Raw genomic sequence first — 26,319 nt, forward strand, 5'->3', positions numbered from 1 at the left:
CTCAGTGCTGACAGAGATCGTTTGTAGTGAGCGTCTATCTCTGTCTGGTTTTGTCAACTTGAAATTTACTCAGTTTATTCAACTGGCTTCATGCAAAAGGCCAATGGCTTTGTCTTTGTTTATGCTTGTCATGTGTTCTTCCGACCCGCCAGCATGTTTCCCTCATCCATGCCCTCTCATCTAGTCCTTGTCTGGTCCTCGTTGCAATAATTGGTGTCACCTGTTCCTTGTGTGTTTTTCTCCATATAGTAATGTGCTTTATTTTCTCGTGTTTACCATGTTATTTTGTGTGATCTGCTCATGCAGTCTTGCCTCTGTTGGTCTTGCGTCTGTTCCCTGTGTGTTTTCTCAGCTCGTTTATCACCCTGCCGGTTGGTTTTCCTTAGATTTCCCTGGATTATGCTCAAGCCAGTCTACTATTCACCACCCCTCTTGGACTTCACCCTGGTGCCCACAATCCTCTGCCATCCTATACAGCTCTCCGGACTCACTGCAACCTGTGTCTGGTTCTCATCTCCCAGCCTGGGTTTTCACCATTGCGTCTATTCCCTGCCTGGGTTTCATCATTGTAATTTTCATTTACTTTGTGTTTTCAATAAAGCTCTTTGACTCTTACTCTGCCCTTGAGTCTCTGACACGGAAGTGGAGGAAACGAACCTCTGATCTTGCCGCAGCTTCCACTGAGGCCTGCTGAATCAGCTGCAGCTTCCCCTGGAGGCGCCCGAGTCCACTGCAGCTCTGTTTCCTCTAATTTCTGCCCTTTCCCCAGCGGCCGTTCCAGCCCTATCCTCATTGACCGCCAAACAAGTCCCTTCCCCAGTGGCTGATCGAGCTCTATACTAATTGACCACTGAGCCATTCCCTTCCCCAGCAGCCACACAGCCAGATCTTTTCCCAGTGGGTCCCTCTGATGCGGCCCTTGCCCCAGCGGCCACCCCTGACTTGCCCCTTTTCCCTACAGCTGCTAATTCTGCCCTCTTCCCAGTGGCTGCCACTGACCAACCCCTTTCCTTGAGTTCGATGATGACCAACTCATCTCAACAGCGTCCATTTCAGTCCTTCCCCCTGTTGCCGTCCATGACCCACTCCACTCACCAGGGGCAGCAACTGTTCCGGTCTTTTGCCTTGTCCAGTTCCCATATCAGTTTGTCATTTTGCACCAGGCCTTGAGCACTGTCTGTCCCATCTTGACCTCCTTCCCTATCTGCAGTGCATGGCTTCAAGTCCCTGTTTTTCCTGCTCAGCCTGGTCACTTAGTCTGCCTGCCAGGCTGTTTTCCTGGGACCACTCCTACCCATGGCTCTCCTGCACATCTGGCTTCTCCTAGTTGTCCTGCTCTGCCGGTGCACCCATAGACTCCACTTTCTCCTGAAATACCATATTCTCCAGCTTTGCCAGTCCCCTTTTGGTTTCCTGTTCTGCCACCCTGATATCCTGCTCTGCTGGTAACCCCTTTAGTCTCCAGGTCCACCTGTACCCCTGTGGTCCCCAGTTTCGCCATTTTTTACACTGCAAAGATGGCTCAGAAGCTGCACCTGAAGTGACATTTAGGTGTATTTACACAGACTGTTTAAAACTCAGAGGTGGAATAAATGTATTTTTACAGCAATTACAATTGCATAAATAATGATATGAGATTAATGTTTTAAATATAAATTCTGAATATAGAAATTAATGAAAATGTAATACTTTATAAGTATGAAACTAAATTTGGAAATATACTGTATGCTCATTCATGACAACATGCTCAATCATGACAACTTCAGATGCAGCTTCTGAGCCACTTTTGGAGTGAAAAGATGGCTTGAGTCTGGCTTTTATGCGACATTGAGTCTTTACTCAGAATTTTGAGCAGGCACAGAGCAGCCTAACTCAGCTGTGTAAGACACCTTAATTGCCACATTGCCATCAGTTCTTTGTGTGATCTTTCCTGGTACACAGGCTAATCTTGTATTTACATAACATTCGTGCCAACATTTGTTAAAAATTGTAGTATTGGGACAGTTTTGCACAATATAATTTGGACTAGTTAATTTAATTTGCTATCATTGGCTGTCAGTCGAATTACATAAAACTTGAGGGTCAGTCTTTAATTTTTAGCACTGGTGATGGCATTTAAATGTGGTCAGATGACAAGTCCACATCATACTTTCTGTACTGGCATTGCGTTTGTGTGTGTTTCAAGGTATTAGAAACAGAAACGTTTCAGGTAAATTAATCTCATTTTGCTGCCAAAAATATACTATACTGTAACAGTGTAAGGATGATTGGTTATGCCAAGATCATTTGTGTCTGCATGCACACAAGATATAAGAAACATACAGTATATTACTTATGAACTACACAGGCTCATATTTTCTGTACTTCTTCTTCCCATAGTACATAAAGGACTTTTATAACCAAACCATTATGAGGCGGCATGGGTCAGGAGTGGATGAAGAGGCTCTCACACTTATGTGTTCAGTCACTGTATCTATATTTTCCATCGGAGGCCTAGTGGGCTCTCTCACAGTGGGAATGCAGGTTACCAAATTCGGGAGGTAGAGTGTGCATCTACACTTCTTCTTCTGAATTTTCTGTAATGTTCATTTCAATAATGTTTTTGATTTCAGGCTCATTAGCTACTACAGGAAGTGACAAAAAAATCCCTGTAATCTCTGAGACAAAAACCTGCAGCATATACTTTAACAGTTACTATAACAAGGAGTAATTGTTTCTGGTATTATGTCTCACAGTACTAGGCTCAAGGCCTAAGTTCTATAGATCTGAAGTCACAGAGTAATGCTTTGAATACTGAATGCATTGTGTGTGTTTAATTTGTAGAAAAGGGACTCTGGTGCACAGCACAATTCTGGTGTTTGTTGCTGGAGGGTTGATGGGCTTCAGCCAGTTATGTGGATCTCCAGAGATGATCATCATTGGTCGCTTCATTACAGGGATTACATTCAGGTAATTAATTTCATATTATATGGAAGACCAGTTTGCCCTTAAAGGGAAAGTTCATTCATTGATGATGTGAAGCTCATTCAGATTGGGTTCTATCAAATTTTAACAAATATATTTCCATGACCTTGCCAGTCATTTATGATTGCTGGATAAGGATTTTTTAAAAATCATTCAAATTCTTACCAAGGGGTGAGGTAAGGGCCATTCGAGTATTTAAAAAATGATTTGTTGGCCATACAATTGCTTGCAATTTCTGATTTTAGGCTGAAATTAATGTTCGTGTTCAGTTATGTGCTCACACACCAAGAATTGTTTTTTTAATAGGTCTTTCTATTATACAATATTTTGCGTTGTTATTATTTTTAATTATTTGTAATCTTATTTTTTGTTTATTTTATTTTATTTATTTTTTACAGTAAATGGAATCAAGGCCATTTTTTGCTTTTCAATTTATTTCTGGAATAGCTTTTTGAGCCAGGTAAAATGGTCTCGTGGGCCTTACACAGCCCTGAGGCATGACGTTGCCCACCCCAGAATCTAACTAATTCTCTAATGAATCATTCAGACCAATTTGTAAACTGGTTTGACTGATTCATTTATACTGTAAGTAGCTCAAAAAAAGGACCACTGAACATAAACAGTGAATGATCAAACAGAAAGCATCACATATATTATATGACAAAACTGATTGACTGTCCTGCTGATTCACTTACATTCACAAGTTACAATTCACTTACATTCACTCACAAATTGGAGATCACTGGCTTGCAAATTTGACTTCATATAAGAGCAGTATCTAGTTGAGTAACCGATATATAGAAAAATGCATTCTCTATAGAAAAATGACATGACACACCAAAATTAAAATTTTTATTATTTACCTATTTACTATCATTTACTCACCCTCATTTTATTCCAAATCCATATGACTTTTTTCTGTGGAACACGAAACGAGATGTTAGGCACAATGTTAGCCTCAGTCACCATTCAATTCCATTGCATCATTTGTCCATACAATCAAAGTGAATGGTGACTGAGGAATTATAAAGAGTTATATGACATTAAATGGTGGTCATTTTAGTTTCTTTCGTTAAATTCCCAAAATCCTCCCTGTCTTTAAAATGTCTCTGTATTTATAGCACCATTAGTAATACAATCTTTTGATGCATTTAGCCGCTGTACTGACATGTGCTCTTCTGTTGTGCTACTGTTGGGATATCACTCAGCGTAGTGCCCATGTATCTGGGAGAAATTGCTCCAAAGAATCTTCGGGGCTTCCTGGGACTCATGCCAAGCATCTTCATCTGTTTGGGAGTATTTATCGCTCAGATTCTGGGGCTCCATGAGATCTTGGGCAAGGTGATGCTCTAGAGTATTACAGATATAGTTTTATATTATATTATATTATAGATTTAACTATAATTGTTAAGCCATGTTAAACAGATCCATTATAGATTTGCTCTCAATCTTTTTACGATATAGTTGTCAAGTCTGTCTGTAAGGATGATTTTATAATCTTATTATCTGTTGCCTTGACACAGGAAGAGTACTGGCCTATGTTCCTCTCTCTAGTCGTGGTGCCTACATTTATACAGCTCATGTTGTTGCCATGGTTCCCAGAGAGTCCAAGATACTTGTTGATAGAAAAGCAGAACATTCATGCCACTATCACAGGTAAACACTTATTTTCTCACTTCAAAAGAATGAATGTCAATTGAAAATACCAGTGCTAATTTTCATTGTAAACTTTTCTGTGGAGTTAAGTCCATATGTGTAAAAATTCAGTTTACAACTTGTGTCTTCCATTGTGTCTTCCATTAAAAAGGAATACAGTGGATGCCAGATTTTTACCTCTTGCTTCATTACATTATGGCTGATTGACCGTGGTGGCCAGACCAGGAGACTCTCATAGGCTGCTGTTGTTAGCTGACACTACAAAGGCCTGGCAGTCATACAACAGCTACTAGACCACATAACAGGATAACTTGCCAACTATGTAAAAGAATGTAGCATAGTAGCAGCATTTACTGTAGGTACCTAGATCGCAGTGGTGGAGCGAGGCTGTACAATCCCAGCATAGTATGCCAGATCTTGGTAGTCTTTTGCTTCCTCCACAACCTAGCACTCTGGCCTGTAAGATGGGGTGTTCCAGCATACAAACTGTGTTTGTGCTTTTAACTGATTTGGGTAAATAGAGTGGTGGTGGCGTAGTGGGCTAAAGCACCTAACTGGTAATGAGAAGGTTGCTGGTTTGATCCCCACAGCCACCACCACTGTGTCCTTGAGCAAGGCACTTAACTCCAGGTTGCTCCGGGGGTATTGTCCCTGTAATAAGTACACTGTAAGTCGCTTTGTATAAAAGCATCTGCCAAATGCATAAATGTAAATGTAAATCCTTTTGTGAATCAACACAGACAGTGTGTGTCAATGTGAAAGTAAAATAGAAGGTGAACACTATAGGCTGTGAGAACAGTCCATTAGCAGGCACAGTTAGTAAATTCCCCCATAATGTATTATCATGAGGCTTAACATCATAATATTGAGGTGCTAATTTTGTAAACATATCCAGGTGTGGATCTCTCCCGGATGAGCTAAATACTTTTTATGCTCGTTTTGAGGAAAATAACACCGCCCTCGCGGAGAGAGCTCTCACGGCCGAAGCTACAGAGGTTAGTTCACACTCCGTCTCTGTAGCGGATGTAACCCGATCCTTCCGACGGGTGTATATCCGCAAAGCCGCGGGCCCAGACAGCATTCCAGGCCGCGTCATCAGAGCGTGTGCGAACCAGCTGGCTGGTGTTTTTACGGACATTTTCAACCTTTCCCTCTCTTTGTCTGTAGTCCCCACATGCTTTAAAACATCCACCATTGTGCCTGTTCCAAAGCAATCCAAAATCACTTGCTTGAATGACTGGCGTCCTGTTGCTCTGACCCCCATCATCAGCAAATGCTTTGAGAGACTAATCAGAGATTACATCTGCTCTGTGCTGCCTCGCTCTCTTGACCCGTTGCAGTTTGCTTACCGCAACAACCGTTCCACTGATGATGCCATTGCATCTACAATACACACTGCTCTCTCCCACCTGGAAAAAAAGAACACTTATGTGAGAATGCTGTTTGTAGACTACAGCTCAGCATTTAACACCATAGTGCCCTCCAAGCTAGATGAGAAACTCAGGGCTCTGGGCTTAAACAGCTCGCTGTGCAGCTGGATCCTGGACTTCCTGTCAAGCAGACGCCAGGTGGTTAGAATAGGCAGCAGCATCTCCTCATCACTAACCCTCAACACTGGAGCCCCACAGGGCTGTGTTCTCAGTCCACTACTGTATTCCTTGTACACACATAACTGTGAGGCAACACATAGCTCCAATGCCATCATTAAGTTTGCTGATGACACGACGGTGGTAGGTCTGATCACTGACAATGATGAAACAGCCTGCAGAGAGGAAGTGCACACTCTGACACACTGGTGTCAGGAGCACAACCTCTCCCTCAATGTCAGTAAGACAAAGGAGCTTTTGGTGGACTTCAGAAGAAAAGACAGAGAACATAGTCCCATCACCATCAGTGGAGCACCAGTGGAGAGAGTCAGCAGCTTCAAGTTCTTGGGTGTCCACATCACTGAGGAACTCACATGGTCCATCCACACTGAAGTCGTTGTGAAGAAGGCTCATCAGCGCCTCTTCTTCCTGAGACGGCTGAGGAAGTTTGGAATGAACCGCCACATCCTCACACGGTTCTACACCTGCACTGTAGAGAGCATCCTGACTGGCTGCATCTCCGCCTGGTACAGCAATAGCACCACCCACAACCGCAAAGCACTGCAAAGGGTGGTGCGAACTGCCAGACACATCATCGGAGGTGAGCTTCCCTCCCTCCAGGAAATATATACCAGGCGGTGTGTGAAAAAAGCTCAGAGGATCATCAGAGACTCCAGCCACCCGAGCCATGGGCTGTTCTCACTGCTACCATCAGGCAGGCGGTATCGCAGCATCAGGACCCACACCAGCCGACTCCATGACGGCTTCTTCCCCCAAGCAATCAGACTTCTGAACTCTTGATCTCCCACGATCAAAATACATCAGCACTGCACTTTATTACCCTTACTCTTATATCTCACACCAGACTGTCATAAATTATATTATTACTATATTATATTCTCTCTTAACAACTGACTATCAACCGACAGTCTAAATGTCAATACAGTACAATACTGTACATTCTATATTTACTACTATATATACTTTTTTATATATTTTTATTTTTTATTTTTATTGAATAATGTGTATCTATATAGTGCGTATTGTATACTGTACAGTGTATGTTATTATTTGTATATTGTTGAGTGTAATTATGTGTATATCAGATGTTTAAATTGTGCTGTGTTAATTTGATGTTATTGTAAATTGGTATATGTCTCAACACTGTCACGACTGCTATGTTGATCGGAACTGCACCCAAGAATTTCACACACAATTGCACTTGTGTATATGGCTGTGTGACAATAAAGTGATTTGATTTGATTTGATTAATGCATAGGCTAACCTAGGCTGTTGCTGAGGGGCTCACAGTGATCAGGGGACCTTTTGTGACTGCCGTACTACACAGTTATGGGCCTAGTTAGAGCAACCATCCAGCGCATATGGCTGCTCCTGCACCTAACAGTTGTGCAATAACAGAAAATGCAGAGTCATTGCCTACTTCCATCAGGTAACCATAAACGTGTCAGGACCGTAGAGCTTGCTTTCAAATTGAACAAGCTTCACCACAAGAGGCAGCAGCACCCACGTGAATGCACGATATTACTTTATTAAAAGCAAATTAATTTATGTGCCGTTAACATTTGCCAGCATTTTCTGTTATCAGCAGGACAGTCAATCAGTTTTGTCATATAATATATGTGATGCTTTCTGTTTGATCATTCACTGTTTATGTTCAGTGGTCCTGAAATGCATTCATTTGACTGGATTTGCTCTTTTTTTCAAATTTGTCACACATATGGTGTAAAAATGAAGTCACATCAAAGTTACATTAAATATGATTTACTTGAGACAATGCACATCTGTTAAACTCACTCATGGCAAAACACTTGCACTTATTACAATGCGGTCTTAACGACATGTCATCTGTCTCTAAAGCTTTGGGTTAGAAGACAGCGATTTCAAAATGAATGTATTCTTTAGCACAAACAGTGTATGAAAATAGCAAAGAACCATTAATAATTGATAATGAAGACATAAAAGAAAATTATTCCATGGAAAAATTTATGTAATGAACAAGATACATTTTATTTTACAAACAAATATAAAGACTTTGAAAGTCATGGTTTTGTTCTATTTATGATCAAAGTAATATTTTTGTTCGAGATATTTCAGTCTTCCTCTACTTAACAGTTCTTTAAGGATTATCCTTTACTCTGCGCTAATACTTGTATCATAGGCCTATTCGAGTAGTGGAGTTAAAGGGAAAAACGAGAGGCGGTGGAACATGCTTTTACATCAATGAATGTTGGTGTACAGATGTAACAATGGTAAAGAGGATGTGCTGTCCTAATTTGGAAGCGCTCTTTGTTAACTGTAAGCCGTTCTACTTGCCGCGGGAATTTTCCTCGTTTATTCTGGTGAGTGTGTATATCATGCCAAACGCGTGTGCGAACACAGCGCTGCAACAGCTGGCTGATTAAATCACAGACACAGAACAACAATACCCGGACTCAGTTATTATTATTCTTGGGGATTTTAACAAAGCAAATCTCACACATGAACTGCCCAAACACAAACATCACATTACATGCCCCACCAGAGACAGGAACATACTGGATCATTGCTACACAACAATAAAGGATGCATAGCGCTCTGTCCCTAGAGCAGCTTTGGGACTCTATGATCACTGTCTGGTACAACTTCTTCCAACCTACAGGCAGAAATTAAAATCAACCAAGCCAGTAGTAAGGACTGTAAAGAGATGGACCAATGAAGCAGAGTGGGAACTACAAGCCTGCTTCGATTGCATGGATTGGAGTGTTTTTGAGACTGCAGACACCAATCTGGATGAGCTCACAGATACTGTTACATCATATATCCGTTTCTTTGAGGATATGTGCATTCCTACTAGGACTTATTTAAAAATCAATAATGACAAACCGTGGTTTACAGCAGAGCTCAGGCAGCTTCGTCAGGCCAAAGAGGATGCTTACAGGGTGGGGGTAAAGTCTTGTACAATCAGGCCAGGAACAAGGATATCAGAGTGGCTAAAAGAAGATACTATGAGAAGCTGAAAAACAAGTTTTCAGCTAACGACCCTGCATCAGTGTGGAGTGGCATGAAACAACTCACAAATTACAGGACTCCTACCCCCAACCCTGTGGTGGACCAACAACTGGCTGACGACCTGAATGTGTTCTTCTGCAGATTTGAAAGGCCCAATCTCACACCCCACACCCACTCTGACCTTCACTTCACACAAACACCAACACCTCCTGCAACCCCCCTCCTCCCCCCTCCTGCTACTCAATCTGCACTTAAGATCTTTGAAGATGATGTGAGCCGCGTCTTTCGGAAACAATAGACGAGGAAAGCTTGAGGCCCAGATGGTGTCTTACCAGCGTGTCTTCGATCCTGTGCTAACCAGCTGGCCCCCATCTTCACACAGATCTTCAATAGATCACTGGAGCAGTGTGAAGTCCCATGCTGTTTCAAATGCTCAATCATTATTCCTGTCTCAAAGAAACCAAAAATCACAGGACTTAATGATTACAGACCTGTCGCCCTGACGTCTATGGTCATGAAATCATTTGAGAGACTGGTGTTGGCCCACCTGAAGAACATCACTGGACCCTTTCTAGATCCCCTTCAATTTGCTTATCGAGCAAACAGGTCTGTGGATGATGCAGTCAACATGGGATTGCATAATATCCTGCAACATCTGGACAGACCAGGGACATATGCAAAGATCCTTTTTGTGGACTTCAGTTTGGCTTTCAACACCATCATCCCAGGTATACTCCAGAATAAATTACACCAAATCTCTGTTCCCATGTCTATCTGTCAATGGATTACCAGCTTTCTGACGGACAGGCAGCAGCTTGTGAGACAGGGGAAATTCACTTCCAGCACTTGTACAATCAGCGCTGGTGCCCCCTAAGGGATGTGTGCTCACCCCACTACTCTTCTCCCTCTACACCAATGACTGCATCACCAAGGACCCCTCTGTCAAGCTCCTGAAGTTTGCAGACGACACCACTGTCATCGGCCTCATCCGAGATGACGATGAGTCTGCACACAGAAGGGAGGTTGAACAGCTGGCTGTCTGGTGCAGTCAAAACAACGTTGAGTTGAACATGCTCAAAACGGTGGAGATGATTGTGGACTTTAGGAGGAACACCCCAACACTGATCCCCCTCACTATTCTAAACAGCACTGTGGCAGCAGTGGAGTCATTCAGATTCCTGGGCACTACCATCTCACAGGACCTGAAGTGGGAGACCCACATTGACTCCATTGTGAAAAAGGCCCAGCAGAGGTTGTACTTCCTTCGCCAGCTGAGGAAATTCAACCTGCCACAGGTGCTGCTGATACAGTTCTACTCAGCAGTCATTGAGTCTGTCCTCTGCACTTCAGTAACTGTCTGGTTTGGTTCAGCTACGAAATCAGACATCAGAAGACTATAAAGGACAGTTCGGACTGCTGAGAGGATTATTGGTTGCCCCCTGCACCCCTTCAAGAACTATACACTTCCAGAGTGAGGAAAAAGGCTGAAAAAATCACTCTGGACCCCACTCAACCTGCCCACTACCTTTTTGAACTGTTGCCTTCTGGCCGATGCTTCAGAGCTCTGAGCACCAGAACCGTCAGGCACAAGAACAGTTTTTTTCCCTCAGGCTATCCATCTCATGAACAGTTAATTGCCCCATTGAGCAATAACTATGTGCAATACAGTTTAGTCTTTCTTATATTTATCCAACACATCCAACCTCTTCTGCCATTTCATTCCTCTGAAAAAAAAAAAAAAACAATAAAAAAAATAAAAAACATTTGCACTGTACATAACAGATTGTATTAGATTTGCACTACCCATGTGTATGTGTGTATGTATGTATGTGTGTGTCTGTACGTATGTGTATAATTATTTTGTATTATTATCTATGCCTTGCTGCTGTTTTTGTATTGCTTTTGTATTGTTGTACACTGGAAGCTCCTGTCACCAAGACAAATTCCTTGTATGTATAAGCATATTTGGCAATAAAGCTGATTCTGGTTCTGATTATATTCTTTGTTTATTGATTGTGCAAGATGGGAGTTTCTGATTGACAACACTTTTTGGCCATATAGTAAACTAATACGTTGACATGTCCAATATAAATTTATTCTTGTTGATATTATGCATCAGGGCCCTTTGATAGGGATGCGCAATTTATCGCAATAAAATCGTGATTTTAGCATTTGCAATTTCTAAATTGCTGCAAGCTGCAATTTTATTTTATTTTTGAATCAGAATTATGTGATGTTTACTTCACCGTTCTAACCGTTCTTAACCTGTCACAAAAAAAAAAATAAATAAAAAAATCTTGTTGCATTTTTATCTGTTTTGAATACTACTATTCTGATGCTAGTGAAACTTTGTAATATGGTACTTTTTCATACCACTGTCTCCTTAAGATGATTTGCTTATGTGTTCCTCTTTTGTAAGTTGCTTTGGATAAAAGCATCTGCCAAATGAATAAATGTAAAAATGTAAATGTAAATGTTCTGATTGGTTGAGTTCCAAACCAATTTGGTTGAGTTCCAAATGTTCTTGAGATCTTTGGAACTCAAAATGGCGCCGAGTATGGCTGCTGCGTTGCGAGCTCCGACACAATTATCAGCACTGCACTTTATTACCCTTACTCTTATATCTCACACCGGACTGTCATAAATTATATTATTATTATTATATATATTCTCTCTTAACAACTGACTGTCAACCAACAGCCTGAATGTCAATTCAGTACAATACTGTACATTCTATATATACTATATATACTTTTTTATATGTTTTTATTTTTTATTTTTATTGAATAATGTGTATCTATATAGTGCGTATTGTATACTGTACAGTGTATGTTATTATTTGTATATTGTTGAGTGTAATTATGTGTATATCAGATGTTTAAATTGTGCTGTGTTAATTTGATGTTATTGTAAATTGGTATTTCTCATCACTGTCCCAACTGCTATGTTGATCGTAACTGCACCCTAGAATTTCACACACCATTGCACTTGTGTATATGGCTGTGTGACAATAAAGTGATTTGATTTGATTTGGTGTACAGATCTGGAAACCACCAAGCCTAGAGGCCTGTGTAGACCTTAATCCGGCCCTGAACATACTGTATCTTATGGTTTCCTGAAGATTGGCCAGATGATTAAGAGAAATCTTTAGACTGCTGATCCTGTGATTCTGGTGTTCTGACACACGATTCTTTGATGGTCTGATACTCTGATATCGTGATGCTCTGTGTGCCACTAATTCCCCATTACAGCACTAAAGTGGTACCGTGCTAAGTCTAATGTCCAGGCTGAGGTGGAGGAGATACAGGAAGAGCAGCACTCTTTGTCGTCAGTGGAGACTGTCTCGGTCCTGCAGCTCTTCAGGGATCCATCTGTTTGCTGGCAGCTTGTTACAGTCATTGTGGTTAATGCTGGAATGCAGCTGTCTGGAATTGACGCGGTGTGTGTGTGGTTTTAACAGTTAAAGGGATTGTTCACCCAAAATTTAAAATTCTGTCATCAGTTACTCACCCTTATGTTGTTCCAAACCTGTATGAATTTCTTCTGCAGAACACTGAAATTCTGGTCATTTACTCACCCTTATGCCATCCCAGATGTGTATGACTTTCTTTCATCTGCTGAACTCAAATGAGGATTTTTAGAAGAATTTATCAGCTCTTTTGGTCCATACAATGCAAGTGAAAGGGCGTCTAAATTCTGAAGCCCCAAAAATCGCATAAGTCAGCATAAAAGTAATCCATAAGGCTCCAGTGGTTAAATCAATGTCTTCAGAAGCGGTATAATAGGTGTGGGTAAGAAGCAGATCACTTTCACATTCTTCTTCTTGTGTTTTTGGTGATTTGCATTCTTCATGCATATTGCCCCCTACTGGACAGAGAGAAGAATTTCAAGCAATAAAGGTCTTAAATATTGATCTGTTCCTCACCCACTCCTATCATATCACTTCTGAAGGTATGGATTAAAAACAATGGAGTCGTATGGATTACTTTTATGATGCCTTTATGTGCTTTTTGGAGCATCAACATTTTGCATTGTATGGACCTAAAGAGCTGAAATGTTCTGCTAAAAACATAATTTGTGTTCTGCAGAAGAAAGAAAGTCATACACATCTGGGATGGCTTGAAGGTGAGTAAATGATAAGAGATTTTCATTTTTGGGTGAACTATCCCTTTAATGAAGCACCCAAAACTGTCAAGAAATTAGCCCATGCGACTTGTGCGTCACATGCTTTCTGAGGGCATACGATCAATTTGTATGACAAACAGAACATAATTAAAGTCATCATTCATTCTCTAATCAAATATGAATTCAAAAACTGTATGATGCAAATGGAGACAGGATTTTCATATTTGGGTGAACTATTCCTTAAAGATAAAGGTGGTATTGATGATGACAATGACCATGAAAATGGCATTAATGTTATTTGAGATGGACACCCGGTTTTACTATCATTCTAGATCTGGTTCTACACCAATGCCATCTTCGAGAATGCTGGCATTGCTGCCCATCAGATTCAGTACACAACAGTGGGCACTGGAGCCATTGAGGTCATCGCTGGACTCATAGGGGTGAGAACACACTGACTGCTACATAGCTTGGCAGACTTGGATTCTTATCCATTTCAGAATAACCCATTCATGCTGCAGTTTGTAAACTATATATTTTTAAAGTGAGTTGCTACAGTATCTCCAAAATGAATATGAATTGGTCTGTATGAATGCTATAAGGAGCCACCTCAAAACATCTCATACTTGTATTCTTTCAAGAAGACATTATCTACCTTTCTGTGCTAAGACAAATGCATTTCAAATAAATTCTTTGAATTCTATCCAGTGTTTCACTATTGAGTGTGTGGGAAGGAGGCCTCTAATGATTGGTGGTTTTAGCTTCATGGGAGTGTGCTGTGCTGGGATCACTTTCTCCCTCATATTACAGGTATGTGTGACCTCTGCAGCTTCTCACTGATCCAGTTATTATGACTGCCAGTATCTGCTTAATCTTGTTCTAATGATATCAAGTGCATTATTGACCCTTTAGTAATAATTACTCATTTAAAGTATTTTGGTAGCACTGAATTAAATTAAACAATAACAAGGAAGGGAGCATGAATCTTAGTTCCTTTAAAAGTTTGAAAACTCTCTTTGACCATAGTATTGACTAAGATTAAAACTGCTCTTTTAACTGCATGTTGATTAAGATGTGAGCACAGTTTTCTTTCCTGCGTGGACGCATTGGAAAATGAAGTTGAGGTGGGACGTAAATATCAAATAGCCTTTAGTTTACATCACAGTCATGACATAATGCTGTGACATGATTTGCTACTTGCTATTGCTAGTCAGAGGCAGGTGGGATTAGAAAAAGGGACATTCTCATACTAGAGAGCATTTTATTGTACAAAACTTTACATTCACCCCTAAGTGCGAAATGAGTCAACAGTATTTTTGGTCCATTTTACCGGAAAAGAAAGGCTGTACATTTGTTATGCATATAACTATTTAAAGTTATTGTTGCCATCTATTAGGATTTAGGGTTAACAGACATGCACTAGAAGTCACATAAGTTCAATTCTGATTTTGTTTGGTCTTGAAGGTGTACACTATACAGCCAAAAATGAAAATTCTGACATTATTGACTCATTTCAAAGCCATATGACTCTTTTTTTGTTTTTGTTTTTCTGCAAAACACAAAGGGATATATTTTTTAAGAATATTGTGGTCACTGATTTCCATACAATAGTAGCTGGTAGTAAATCACTTTAGAGTTTGAAAAGCACCCATCAGTGTCATGAAAGTAGTCCATGTGATACATTTTGCACGACTGACTTTGCATTATGAACAGATCAATTTAAACTCATTATTCACTCAAATCAAATCAGTCAAACTGTATTCAGAGCCCAAGTCAAATATACGAAGTGATAAGGCAATAACATCAAACCTTACTGGTTCTTGCGCATCGCGTAACCAAATGTCATGATATCATGGCACAAGAACCAATGAGGTTTGATGTTATTGACGTGTCGTCATACTTGGTTTGGGCTCTGTATACTTGAGTTGGTCAATTATGTGATTTGGTATCTGATATACAGTAAGAGAGTAAATTAAGACTTAAATTTCAGTCCGTTCATCATACATAGTGATCGTATGCCTTCAGAAAACTTGCTATAATATAATGCATGAGTAACATGGACTATTTTATGACACTTTTGGATGATTTTTTTAAGTTTTAACTATCAACTGCACTTGTATGGAAGTCAGCAATAATGATATATTTTTTTTTAAATATCTCTTGTTTTTCACAGAAGAAAGAAAGTCATTTGGGTATGGAATGATAATGTCAGGTAGAGCATTCATTGAATCATTACATCATTCTTTGGTCTCTGGTTGTTGTGTCTGTTTCCAGACTCATGTGCCCTTCACGTGTTACATCAGTGTGGCCTGTGTGGTTGGAATCATCGAAGGATTCTGCATAGGGCCCGGTAAGGATGTCTCATGTAACAGGTATTTCTCTCTTTTTTTATGAGACATATCTCTGCAGAACAAAAATGGGCTTTTCCCAGTCAGTGGGCATTTTCAAACCATTGAGATTCCCTACTTTCATTGGATAGTTTAGAAATGCCCATCCCGGTTTGAAAACGCCCACAGATATGAAAACACAATGCAGAGACCTATACTTCTTTTTTTTTATTCATGCTGTGTGACCAAGCTCTTCATTAGTCAATGCTTCATGTAAATGTATCCCTTGCCTTCTAAAACTCACCCTTTATCTCTGTGCATTAGGGTGTTAAAATAGTCATTATATTTATTGAATTATATATGCAGAATTATATTAAATTTGTCTTTTTCTTATTCGGAAAGACTATTTGCACCCTGCCACACAGGGCAGCTATTTGCACCCCAATAGTCTGGTGGAACCACAAAAATAAACGACAAACTAAAAAGTAGATGTTGCTGTAGTGGCATGGGGTGTGAAGATGGTGTGTATGTGTACTGTTGTCGTAGCGACCCGGTTCGATTCTGCCGTTTGTCCCACTCTTTTTCCCATCTGATTTCCTGTTTCCACTCTTAATATTTACTTTAATACTACTTAAAATAATAGATAAAATTGAATATAAATGTTTATTTTTTTGCAGTGATTTGGTCTACTGTCCTCTTGCTCCCACTACTCAGCATCGCATCACTGTATTACTATAGTAATATTGTAGTAACCATGTTTTTTGGCAGAAACCAGTTTTAATGCAATTAACCATTTTATTTTATTACTACAGTAATATGGTGGTAATATAGGAACCATGTTTAAGTTTGTGGTTACTGTAAATTTACAACAAAATACCATGGTGAAACTATGGTTACTGTAGTAAAACCATGACTAATTTTTTTTTTCTAAGGTAAGGTTAAGTTTAGGTTTAGGGGTAGGGGTTAATGTAGTGTCTGTGGGACTCTTAAAAAATATAATAGACTATTTAAAATATTTAAAAATGGGTGCAAATAGTATCTGCCACTATTTTCACAAGTGTGCTATTAGTATCTACCATTATTTGCACCAGGGTTGGGGTGCAAATAATATCTGCCACTATTTGCACTGACTGGGGTGTAAATAGCATATACCATTATTTGTACCAGGGTGCAAATAGCATCTGCCTTTTTTATTTCATTTTATTTGCAAATGGAGTTTATCATTTATTGCAGATACACTCAAATGTATAATTTTCAAAGGTTGCCAAGAGTTGGTATGGCTATAAAGCATTTAATATGAGAGACTGGTGCCACATAATGGTAAAAAATTGTACACTTGAATTTTATTTTGTTTTTTTTATTTTATTATTTTGGTTGAAAAAATTAAAGCACAATTAATATTAATTAAAATGATTCAAAAGTCCTTAGTTAGAAATATTACATTCAATTATTGTTTTATACCATTTGATTTTAAAAATTATTTCAAATAAATACATCTAATGTGTGACTTTGATGTTGTCATTTTTGTGTTCCTGCACAGCTGGAGTCCCATTTCTCATGACAGGAGAGCTTTTTAAACAGTCTCATCGACCTGCTGCCTACATTGTTGGAGGATTTCTCAACTGGATATCAAACTTCACTGTGGGCTTTGTCTTTCCGTTCCTACAGGTAAGCTTGTCTATATCAAGGAACAGTGCACATAGCACTAAAAGTGCAGTTTATTAGCTATTTTGGTATATACAGGTGCATCTCAATAAATTAGAATGTCGTGGAAAAGTTCATTTATTTCAGTAATTCAACTCAAATTGTGAAACTCGTGTATTAAATAAATTCAATGCACACAGACTGAAGTAGTTTAAGTCTTTGGTTCTTTTAATTGTGATGATTTTGGCTCACATTTAACAAAAACCCACCAATTCACTATCTCAAAAAATTAGAATACTTCATAAGACCAATAAAAAAAATAAATTTTTAGTGAATTGTTGGCCTTCTGGAAAGTATGTTATTTTATTATATATGTACTCAATACTTGGTAGGGGCTCCTTTTGCTTTAATTACTGCCTCAATTCGGCGTGGCATGGAGGTGATCAGTTTGTGTCACTGCTGAGGTGGTATGGAAGCCCAGGTTTCTTTGACAGTGGCCTTCAGCTCATCTGCATTTTTTGGTCTCTTGTTTCTCATTTTCCTCTTGACAATACCCCATAGATTCTCTATGGGGTTCAGGTCTGGTGAGTTTGCTGGCCAGTCAAGCACACCAACACCATGGTCATTTAACCAACTTTTGGTGCTTTTGGCAGTGTGGGCAGGTGCCAAATCCTGCTGGAAAATGAAATCAGCATCTTTAAAAAGCTGGTCAGCAGAAGGAAGCATGAAGTGCTCCAAAATTTCTTGGTAAACGGGTGCAGTGACTTTGGTTTTCAAAAAACACAATGGACCAACACCAGCAGATGATATTTCACCCCAAATCATCACAGACTGTGGAAACTTAACACTGGACTTCAAGCAACTTGGGCTATGAGCTTCTCCACCCTTCCTCCAGACTCTAGGACCTTGGTTTCCAAATGAAATATGAAACTTGCTCTCATCTGAAAAGAGGACTTTGGACCACTGGGCAACAGTCCAGTTCTTCTTCTCCTTAGCCCAGGTAAGACGCCTCTGACGTTGTCTGTGGTTCAGGAGTGGCTTAACAAGAGGAATATGACAACTGTAGCCAAATTCCTTGACACGTCTGTGTGTGGTGGCTCTTGATGCCTTGACCCCAGCCTCAGTCCATTCCTTGTGAAGTTCATCCAAATTCTTGAATCGATTTTGCTTGACAATCATAAGGCTGCGGTTCTCTCGGTTGGTTGTGCATCTTTTTCTTCCACACTTTTTCCTTCCACTCAACTTTCTGTTAACATGCTTGGATACAGCACTCTGTGAACAGCCAGCTTCTTTGGCAATGAATGTTTGTGGCTTACCCTCCTTGTGAAGGGTGTCAATGATTGTCTTCTGGACAACTGTCAGATCAGCAATCTTCCCCATGATTGTGTAGCCTAGTGAACCAAACTGAGAGACCATTTTGAAGGCTCAGGAAACCTTTGCAGGTGTTTTGAGTTGATTAGCTGATTGGCATGTCACCATATTCAAATTTTTTGAGATAGTGAATTGGTGGGTTTTTGTTAAATTTGAGCCAAAATCATCACAATTAAAAGAACCAAAGACTTAAACTACTTCAGTCTGTGTGCACTGAATTTATTTAATACACGAGTTTCACAATTTGAGTTGAATTACTGAAATAAATGAACTTTTCCACAACATTCTAATTTATTGAGATGCACCTGTATGTAGCTGTACATGCTAACAGTGAGATTATTTAATGAATATTTTTACCTGGCATGTCACAGAATATCATGCAACCATAAATACATATAACATATTTTCAGATGTCAGCTGGTGCATTCTGTTACCTGGTGTTCTGTGGTGTTTGTGTGGGTGTGGCAACTTACGTCTACTTCATCATTCCTGAGACGAAGAACAAAACATTCGTGGAGATCAGTCAGATGTTTGCTTTAAGAAACGGTTGTGAAATTGAAAACCAGCCACTGGCCATCACTGACCAACTCAGCCTCAAAAAGATGAACAGGTATGGAACACTGGCTGTAGATATGGACAAAAGTGAAAAGATGGAGAAATAATGTTAATGATGTAGGGACAGTGTTGTATGCTGTATGGTGCTACAAATCACCATTGAATTGAGTGATATGAGAATTTGACCTTTTTGATTATGCCTCAATAATTATCCTGTCTTGTTAGACAATTTAAGGGCTGGTTCACCAACATAATAAATAAAAAAAAAATAAAAAAATCATAATCATAAATAATTTGATGATCTAATTTAATTATTTTTAAATGAGAAGACACTGTAAACAAGAGTTCTATGAATCAAACCATGCTGAGACTGATGTTTTATGTTTACTAAACTTGACATACCTCATTTTTGTGGGTGGTGTAGTTTACTGGTTAAGGACCTGGGCTGGGTTATAGGATATAGGGTTAAAGGTTCAAACTAGGGGGAGCCAAACTCATTTTAGATAGCCGGGTGTCATATGTGTTGGCTGAATTGGATTTAACATCACCTCATGCGGGCCAATTATATTATTTGTTAAACCTGGGTGTTCCAATGATGATGCTTGTACTCTTCTTGAAGCTATAACATGCAACACAACAAAATAAAATTTTATCCATCCTGCTGTACTGTAGTTAACATAGAGTATTATGAATATGTCATATGATAGAATAAATGAATGGCAATGTTTTGGGAATAAGTTCATTTGACATATTTCCTCGAACCATCCCATTGTGTGTTTGATACCCCTGATGTAAGTAATCAATGATTAACCAATTGTGCCCTCAAACAAGGCATCTAATCTCAGTTTGCTCCAGCAGAATTGCCCCTGTATTGCAAGTCACTTTGGATAAGAAAGCATTTGCTTAACGAGAAATAACAAAGAACTTTGTTATTTGGAAGTTATTTGGTTTGTTCTTGACAAGAAAAGAGGAGATGTCTGCTGGCGTTCTGTGACTTAGCAAGTGTAACATGGCTAAAGGTATTATTGTTAATATACAAATGTGGTGAACTGCCCCCTCAGCACCCTGTGGTTTTATTTGTCGCCTTATCAAAGCTAATGTGGGGGAAGGACATAGCTTAGCATATCTACTTTTTTATCAAATTCAGACACCCCCCCATGAGGTACATTTCTTACAGTGTACCAAAGGCTGTGTTGTCCAATACATGAATCCATATTCAAATAATTATCTAACATGTATGCAAAACCATGCATATGGACCAGAAATGCATAATCTTTTATTTTCTTAATTTATTGTTATATATTTTTTTTTTATTTTAAATTTTTTTTTATAATTGATGTTCTTCCCTTGTGCCTTCATGGATTATATTTAACTGACATCTTGGATTCATTAAGTCAGAGATACCCAAACCAGGGCCCACGGGCCAAAGTTGGCCTGTGATGACCTTTGATTTTGCCCGCCTTGCCATATATGACAAGAGGGATACTTTTTTTTTTTAAATGACTTCGACGCAGCTCTTTATTGCATTAGTGAAGCAGATTGTAGAGTAATGTTTTTATATATATATATATATATATATATACACTATATTGCCAAAAGTATTCGCTCACCCATCCAAATAATTGAATTCAGGTGTTCCAATCACTTCCATGGCCACAGGTGTATAAAATGAAGCACCTAGGCATGCAGACTGCTTCTACAAACATTTGTGAAAGAATGGGCCTCTCTCAGGAGCTCAGTGAATTCCAGCGTGGTACTGTGATAGGATGCCACCTGTGCAACAAGTCCAGTCGTGAAATTTCCTGGCTACTAAATATTCCACAGTCAACTGTCAGTGGTATTATAACAAAGTGGAAGCGATTGGGAATGACAGCAACTCAGCCATGAAGTGGTAGGCCACATAAAATGACAGAGCGGGGTCAGCGGATGCTGAGGCGCATAGTGCGCAGAGGTCGCCAACTTTCTGCAGGGTCAATCGCTACAGACCTCCAAAGTTCATGTGGCCTTCAGATTAGCTCAAGAACAGTGCGTAGAGAGCTTCATGGAATGGGTTTCCATGGCCGAACAGCTGCATCCAAGCCATACATCACCAAGTGCAATGCAAAGCGTCGGATGCAGAGTCTGGGTTTGGCAGTTGCCAGGAGAACGGTACTTGTCTGACTTGTCCGAACAGCATTGTGCCAACTGTGAAGTTTGTTGGAGGGGGGAATATGGTGTGGGGTTGTTTTTCAGGAGCTGGGCTTGGCCCCTTAGTTCCAGTGAAAGGAACTCTGAATGCTTCAGCATACCAAGAGATATTGGACAATTCCATGCTCCCAACTTTGTGGGAACAGTTTGGGGATGGCCCCTTCCTGTTCCAACATGACTGCGCACCAGTGCACAAAACAAGGTCCATAAAGACATGGATGAGCGAGTTTGGTGTGGAAGAACTTGACTGGCCTGCACAGAGTCCTGACCTCAACCCGATAGAGCACCTTTGGGATGAATTAGAGCGAAGACTGCGAGCCAGGCCTTCTCGTCCAACATCAGTGTCTGACCTCACAAATGCGCTTCTGGAAGAATGGTCAAAAATTCCCATAAACACACTCCTAAACCTTGTGGAAAGCCTTCCCAGAAGAGTTGAAGCTGTTATAGCTGCAAAGGGTGGGCCGACGTCATATTAAACCCTATGGATTAAGAATGGGATGTCACTTAAGTTCATATGCGTCTAAAGGCAGATGAGCGAATACTTTTGGCAATATAGTGTATCTATCTATATATATATATATATATATATATATATATATATATATATATATATATACCTATCAGCCATAACATTAAAACCACCTACCTAATATTGTGTAGGTTCCCCTCGTTCCTCTAAAACAGCGCCAACCCACATCTCAGAATAGCATTGTAAACTGTAATAGACTATTGTGTGTGAAAATCCCAGGAGATCAGCAGCTACAGAAATACTCAAACCAGCCCATCTGGCACCAACAATCATGCCATGGTCCAAATCACTTGAAATCAAATTTTTTCTCATGATGGTTGATGTGAACATTAACTGAAGCTCCTGACCCGTATCAGCATGATTTTATGCACTGCACTGCTGCCACACGATTGGCTGATTAGCTGTTCGCATGGATAACTGTTGGTGCCAGATGGGCTGGTTTGAATATTTCTGTAACTGCTGATCTCCTGGGACTTTCACAAATGATGGTCTCTAGAATTTACGCAGAATGGTGCCAGAAACAAAAAACATCCAGTGTGCGGCAGTTCTGTAGACGTAAATGTCTTGTTGATGAGAGAGGTGATTTTAATGTTGTGGCTGATCGGTGTATGTGTGTATACATATATATATATACATATATATATATATATATATATATATATATATGTATGTATGTATATATATATATATATATATATATATATATATATATATATATATATATATATAATATATATACAGTGCATCCGGAAAGTATTCACAGTGCTTCACTTTTTCCACATTTTGTAATGTTACAGCCTTATTCCAAAATTGATTAAATTCATTATTTTCCTCAAAATTCTACAAACAATACCCCATAATGACAATGTGAAAGAAGTTTGTTTGAAATCTTTGCAAATCTATTAAAAATAAAAAACGAAAAAAAATCACATGTACATAAGTATTCACAGCCTTTGCTCAATACTTTGTTGAAGCAACTTTGGCACCAATTACAGCCTCAAGTCTTTTTGAGTATGATGCTACAAGCCTGGCACACCTATTTTTGGGCAGTTTCTCCCATTCTTCTTTGCAGGACCTCTCAAGCTCCATCAGGTTGGATGGGGAGCGTCGGTGCACAGCCATTTTCAGATCTCTCCAGAGATGTTCAGTCGGGTTCAAGTCTAGGATCTGGCTGGGCCACTTAAGGACATTCACAGAGTTGTCCCGGAGCCACTCCTTTGTTATCTTGGCTGTGTGCTTAGGGTTGTTGTCCTGTTGTAAGATGAACCTTCGCCCCAGTCTGAGGTCCAGAGCGCTCTGGAGCAGGTTTTCATCAAGGATGTCTCTGTACATTGCTGCATTCATCTTTCCCTCGATCCTGACTAGTCTCCCAGTTCCTGCCGCTGAAAAACATCCCCACAGCATGATGCTGCCACCACCATGCTTCACTGTAGGGATGGTATTGGCCAGGTGATGAGCGGTGCCTGGTTTCCTCCAGACATGATGCTTGCCATTCAGGCCAAAGAGACCAGAGAATTTTGTTTCTCATGGTCTGAGAGTCCTTCAGGTGCCTTTTGGCAAACACCAGGTGGGCTGTCATGTGCCTTTTACTGAGGAGTGGCTTCCGTCTAGCCATTCTACCATACAGGCCTGATTGGTGGAGTGCTGCAGAGATGGTTGTTCTTCTGGAAGGTTCTCCTCTCTCCACAGAGAAACGCTGGAGCTCTGTCAGAGCGACCATCGAGTTCTTGGTCACCTCCTTGACTAAGGCCCTTCTCCCCCGATCGCTCAGTTTGGCCGGGCGGCCAGCTCTAGGAAGAGTCCAAACTTCTTCCATTTACGGATGATGGAGGCCACTGTGCTCATTGGGACCTTCAATGCTGCAGAAATTTTTCTGTACCCTTCCCCAGATCTGTGCCTCGATACAACCCTGTCACGGAGGTCTACAGACAATTCCTTGGACTTCAATGGCTTGGTTTGTGCTCCGACATGCACTGTTAACAGTGGGACCTTATATAGACAGGTGTGTGCCTTTCCAAATCATGTCCAATCAACTGAATTTGCCACAGGTGGACTCCAATAAAGTTGTAGAAACATCTCAAGGATGATCAGTGGAAACAGGATGCACCTGAGCTCAATTTTGAATGTCACGGCAAAGGCTGTGAATACTTATGTACATGTGATTTTTTTTTTTTTATTAATTTGCAAAGATTTCAAACAAACTTCTTTCGCATTGTCATTATGGGGTATTGTTTGTAGAATTTTGAGGAAAATAATGAATTTATTTTGGAATAAGTGTGTGTGTGTATATTTGTGTGTGTGTGTGTGTGTGTATATATATATATATACAGTACAGTCTATTTTGAAATAAAAAAGGAGGAGAACCAGGGTAACTTTTATATGTTAATATAATACACTTTGATGTAATGCAACAGTAACTTTTCATTTCACGGCCTTCAATCTAATTAGATTTTTGGCCCTTCATAAGAAAAAGTTGGGGCACCTTTGAATTAAGCCATACTGTATTATCAGGGTTGGGATGGTTACTTTTGAAATGCATTCAACTACAGATTACAGAATACATGCTGTAAAATGTCATTTGTAACATATTCCGTTAGATTACTCAAGGTCAGTAACGTATTCTAAATACTTTGGATTACTTCTTCAGCACTGTTAGATTTTTTCACTTGTTTTGACTATAAAAACTTTGCCAGTACAGTAAGAAAAAATACACATTAAAAATACATTCTTTGAAAAACCTAAATATCTTATGTAGTGTTGTTTCTAAAACAAGATCAATCTAACTGTAGATATTTTTAGAGGAAAAAAATACAGAAATTATTATCTAGAGTATGATTTTTGCCCTAATATCAAAGGTCTTACTAGAAAAAATTTAATTATGATCCAACGTGAATTTTCTTGATAAAAAAATCTGATCGTGCCTGGTAACATATGCATGTAAAATGGCTAGAAATAGCATTTTAGCTTAGTGTAAATCTTATTTCTATTTCTTCTGCTCCAAACTTATTTCAAACATACTTCTCTGTCTGCTCGTATGAATGTAAAACATCATAAGAAAGTGTTTCACCACTCCTCAAATGCACTTTTGATCGTATCATTTATATGTATAAATGTTTTCCATCTGAAAGGACTAAATATTAAATGAAACAAATTACAATAAAATGCAAAGTAATCTCTTCAGTAATCAAAATACCTTAGAATGTAACTGGATTCGAGTTACCAATGATTTAAATTGTAACTGTAGTGGAATACAGTTACTTATATTTTGTATTTTAAATACGCAATCCCGTTAAATGTATTCCGTTAATACCCAACCCTGTGTATTAAACTGTATTCTCCTTTATTTTAAAATAGGGAGCATGTTCTTGGCTACATTCGTAGTTTAATTCCAGAACCTAAGAACTACTTGCCTGAATGGGGTGGACCATGCAAATCATTATAAATTATTACATTAATATATGATTAACATATTAATTATACAGAAAATAGGACAAAAAAAATTAAATATCAGAAAACCAGTGTACATATACAAGTGAATGTAAAGCTACACTGTATATACAAACATAGTGTGTACTGTACATTTCTGTACTGATAAAGCTGAAATGTGTTGTAAGCTGTTGTCCAAAAAATGTCCAACAAGAATAAGTTGTGTTGGTGTATTAATACAATTAGATACAATTTGATATTTCATTTCATGTGACTTTGTTTATTGATTGCCTATGTGTATTTATAACACACCACAGTCTGACATGTCCACAGTCAGGACAAAACAACAGAGGGCGTACAATGCATAAATATGACCACATTTTCTTTTGACAACATTTACTGTAGAATATACATAATCTGAAATCAGTTTTGGAGCTGATCTTTCAAGTGATGTGCCATGTAAACATCAAACATTCTGAGACATCCAAAATATCTGTTCAAAGAAAGAAAGAAAGAAAGAAAGAAAGAAAGAAAGAAAGAAATGTTAGAAGTCCTGTTACTCAAGTAATAGCTTGTTAGTCAAGTAATAGCCCTTTATTTCTTTCTCTCACATATGAAAGTCCATGTTTTCTGTAATGTTTTTAGATTTTCGAAAGCTTTGTTTTAAACACATAATGGGGTCCAAAAGTCTGAGACCACATTGATTTCCCCAGTAAAATGAATAAGAAATATTTAGGATTCTGCACTATTCTTAGCTCACTTATCAAATAAAAACAACACTTGTGACTGACAATGTAACTCCTTTGTACAAAAGTCAAATTTCCTTGTTTCCACTGAAGCACACAAGATGCTTTTTTGAACATTCTATTATCATGGTGGCATAACATGAATAATCAGGTTTTGCATAAACGTGTGGAGTCCACTCTTGAGTGAAGAGAAT

The 26,319-nt window shown here is 39.3% G+C and overlaps 1 protein-coding gene across 1 annotated transcript in view; it reads left to right on the plus strand.

The window, feature by feature from the left end:
* Positions 1-26,319, plus strand: part of LOC127444929 (solute carrier family 2, facilitated glucose transporter member 5-like) — a 47,555-nt gene that overhangs the window by 5,056 nt on the left and 16,180 nt on the right. The window contains exons 3-12 of the mRNA XM_051704595.1: positions 2,380-2,540; positions 2,824-2,943; positions 4,155-4,305; positions 4,488-4,620; positions 12,467-12,654; positions 13,673-13,783; positions 14,049-14,150; positions 15,615-15,690; positions 17,208-17,335; positions 19,093-19,292. Of these exons, the coding sequence (XP_051560555.1) occupies positions 2,380-2,540; positions 2,824-2,943; positions 4,155-4,305; positions 4,488-4,620; positions 12,467-12,654; positions 13,673-13,783; positions 14,049-14,150; positions 15,615-15,690; positions 17,208-17,335; positions 19,093-19,292 (1,370 nt within the window). The remainder of the gene's footprint in view (positions 1-2,379; positions 2,541-2,823; positions 2,944-4,154; positions 4,306-4,487; positions 4,621-12,466; positions 12,655-13,672; positions 13,784-14,048; positions 14,151-15,614; positions 15,691-17,207; positions 17,336-19,092; positions 19,293-26,319) is intronic.

This window comes from Myxocyprinus asiaticus, chromosome 8 (genome assembly GCF_019703515.2).
Source record: "Myxocyprinus asiaticus isolate MX2 ecotype Aquarium Trade chromosome 8, UBuf_Myxa_2, whole genome shotgun sequence".
Taxonomy (NCBI): Eukaryota; Metazoa; Chordata; class Actinopteri; order Cypriniformes; family Catostomidae; genus Myxocyprinus; species Myxocyprinus asiaticus.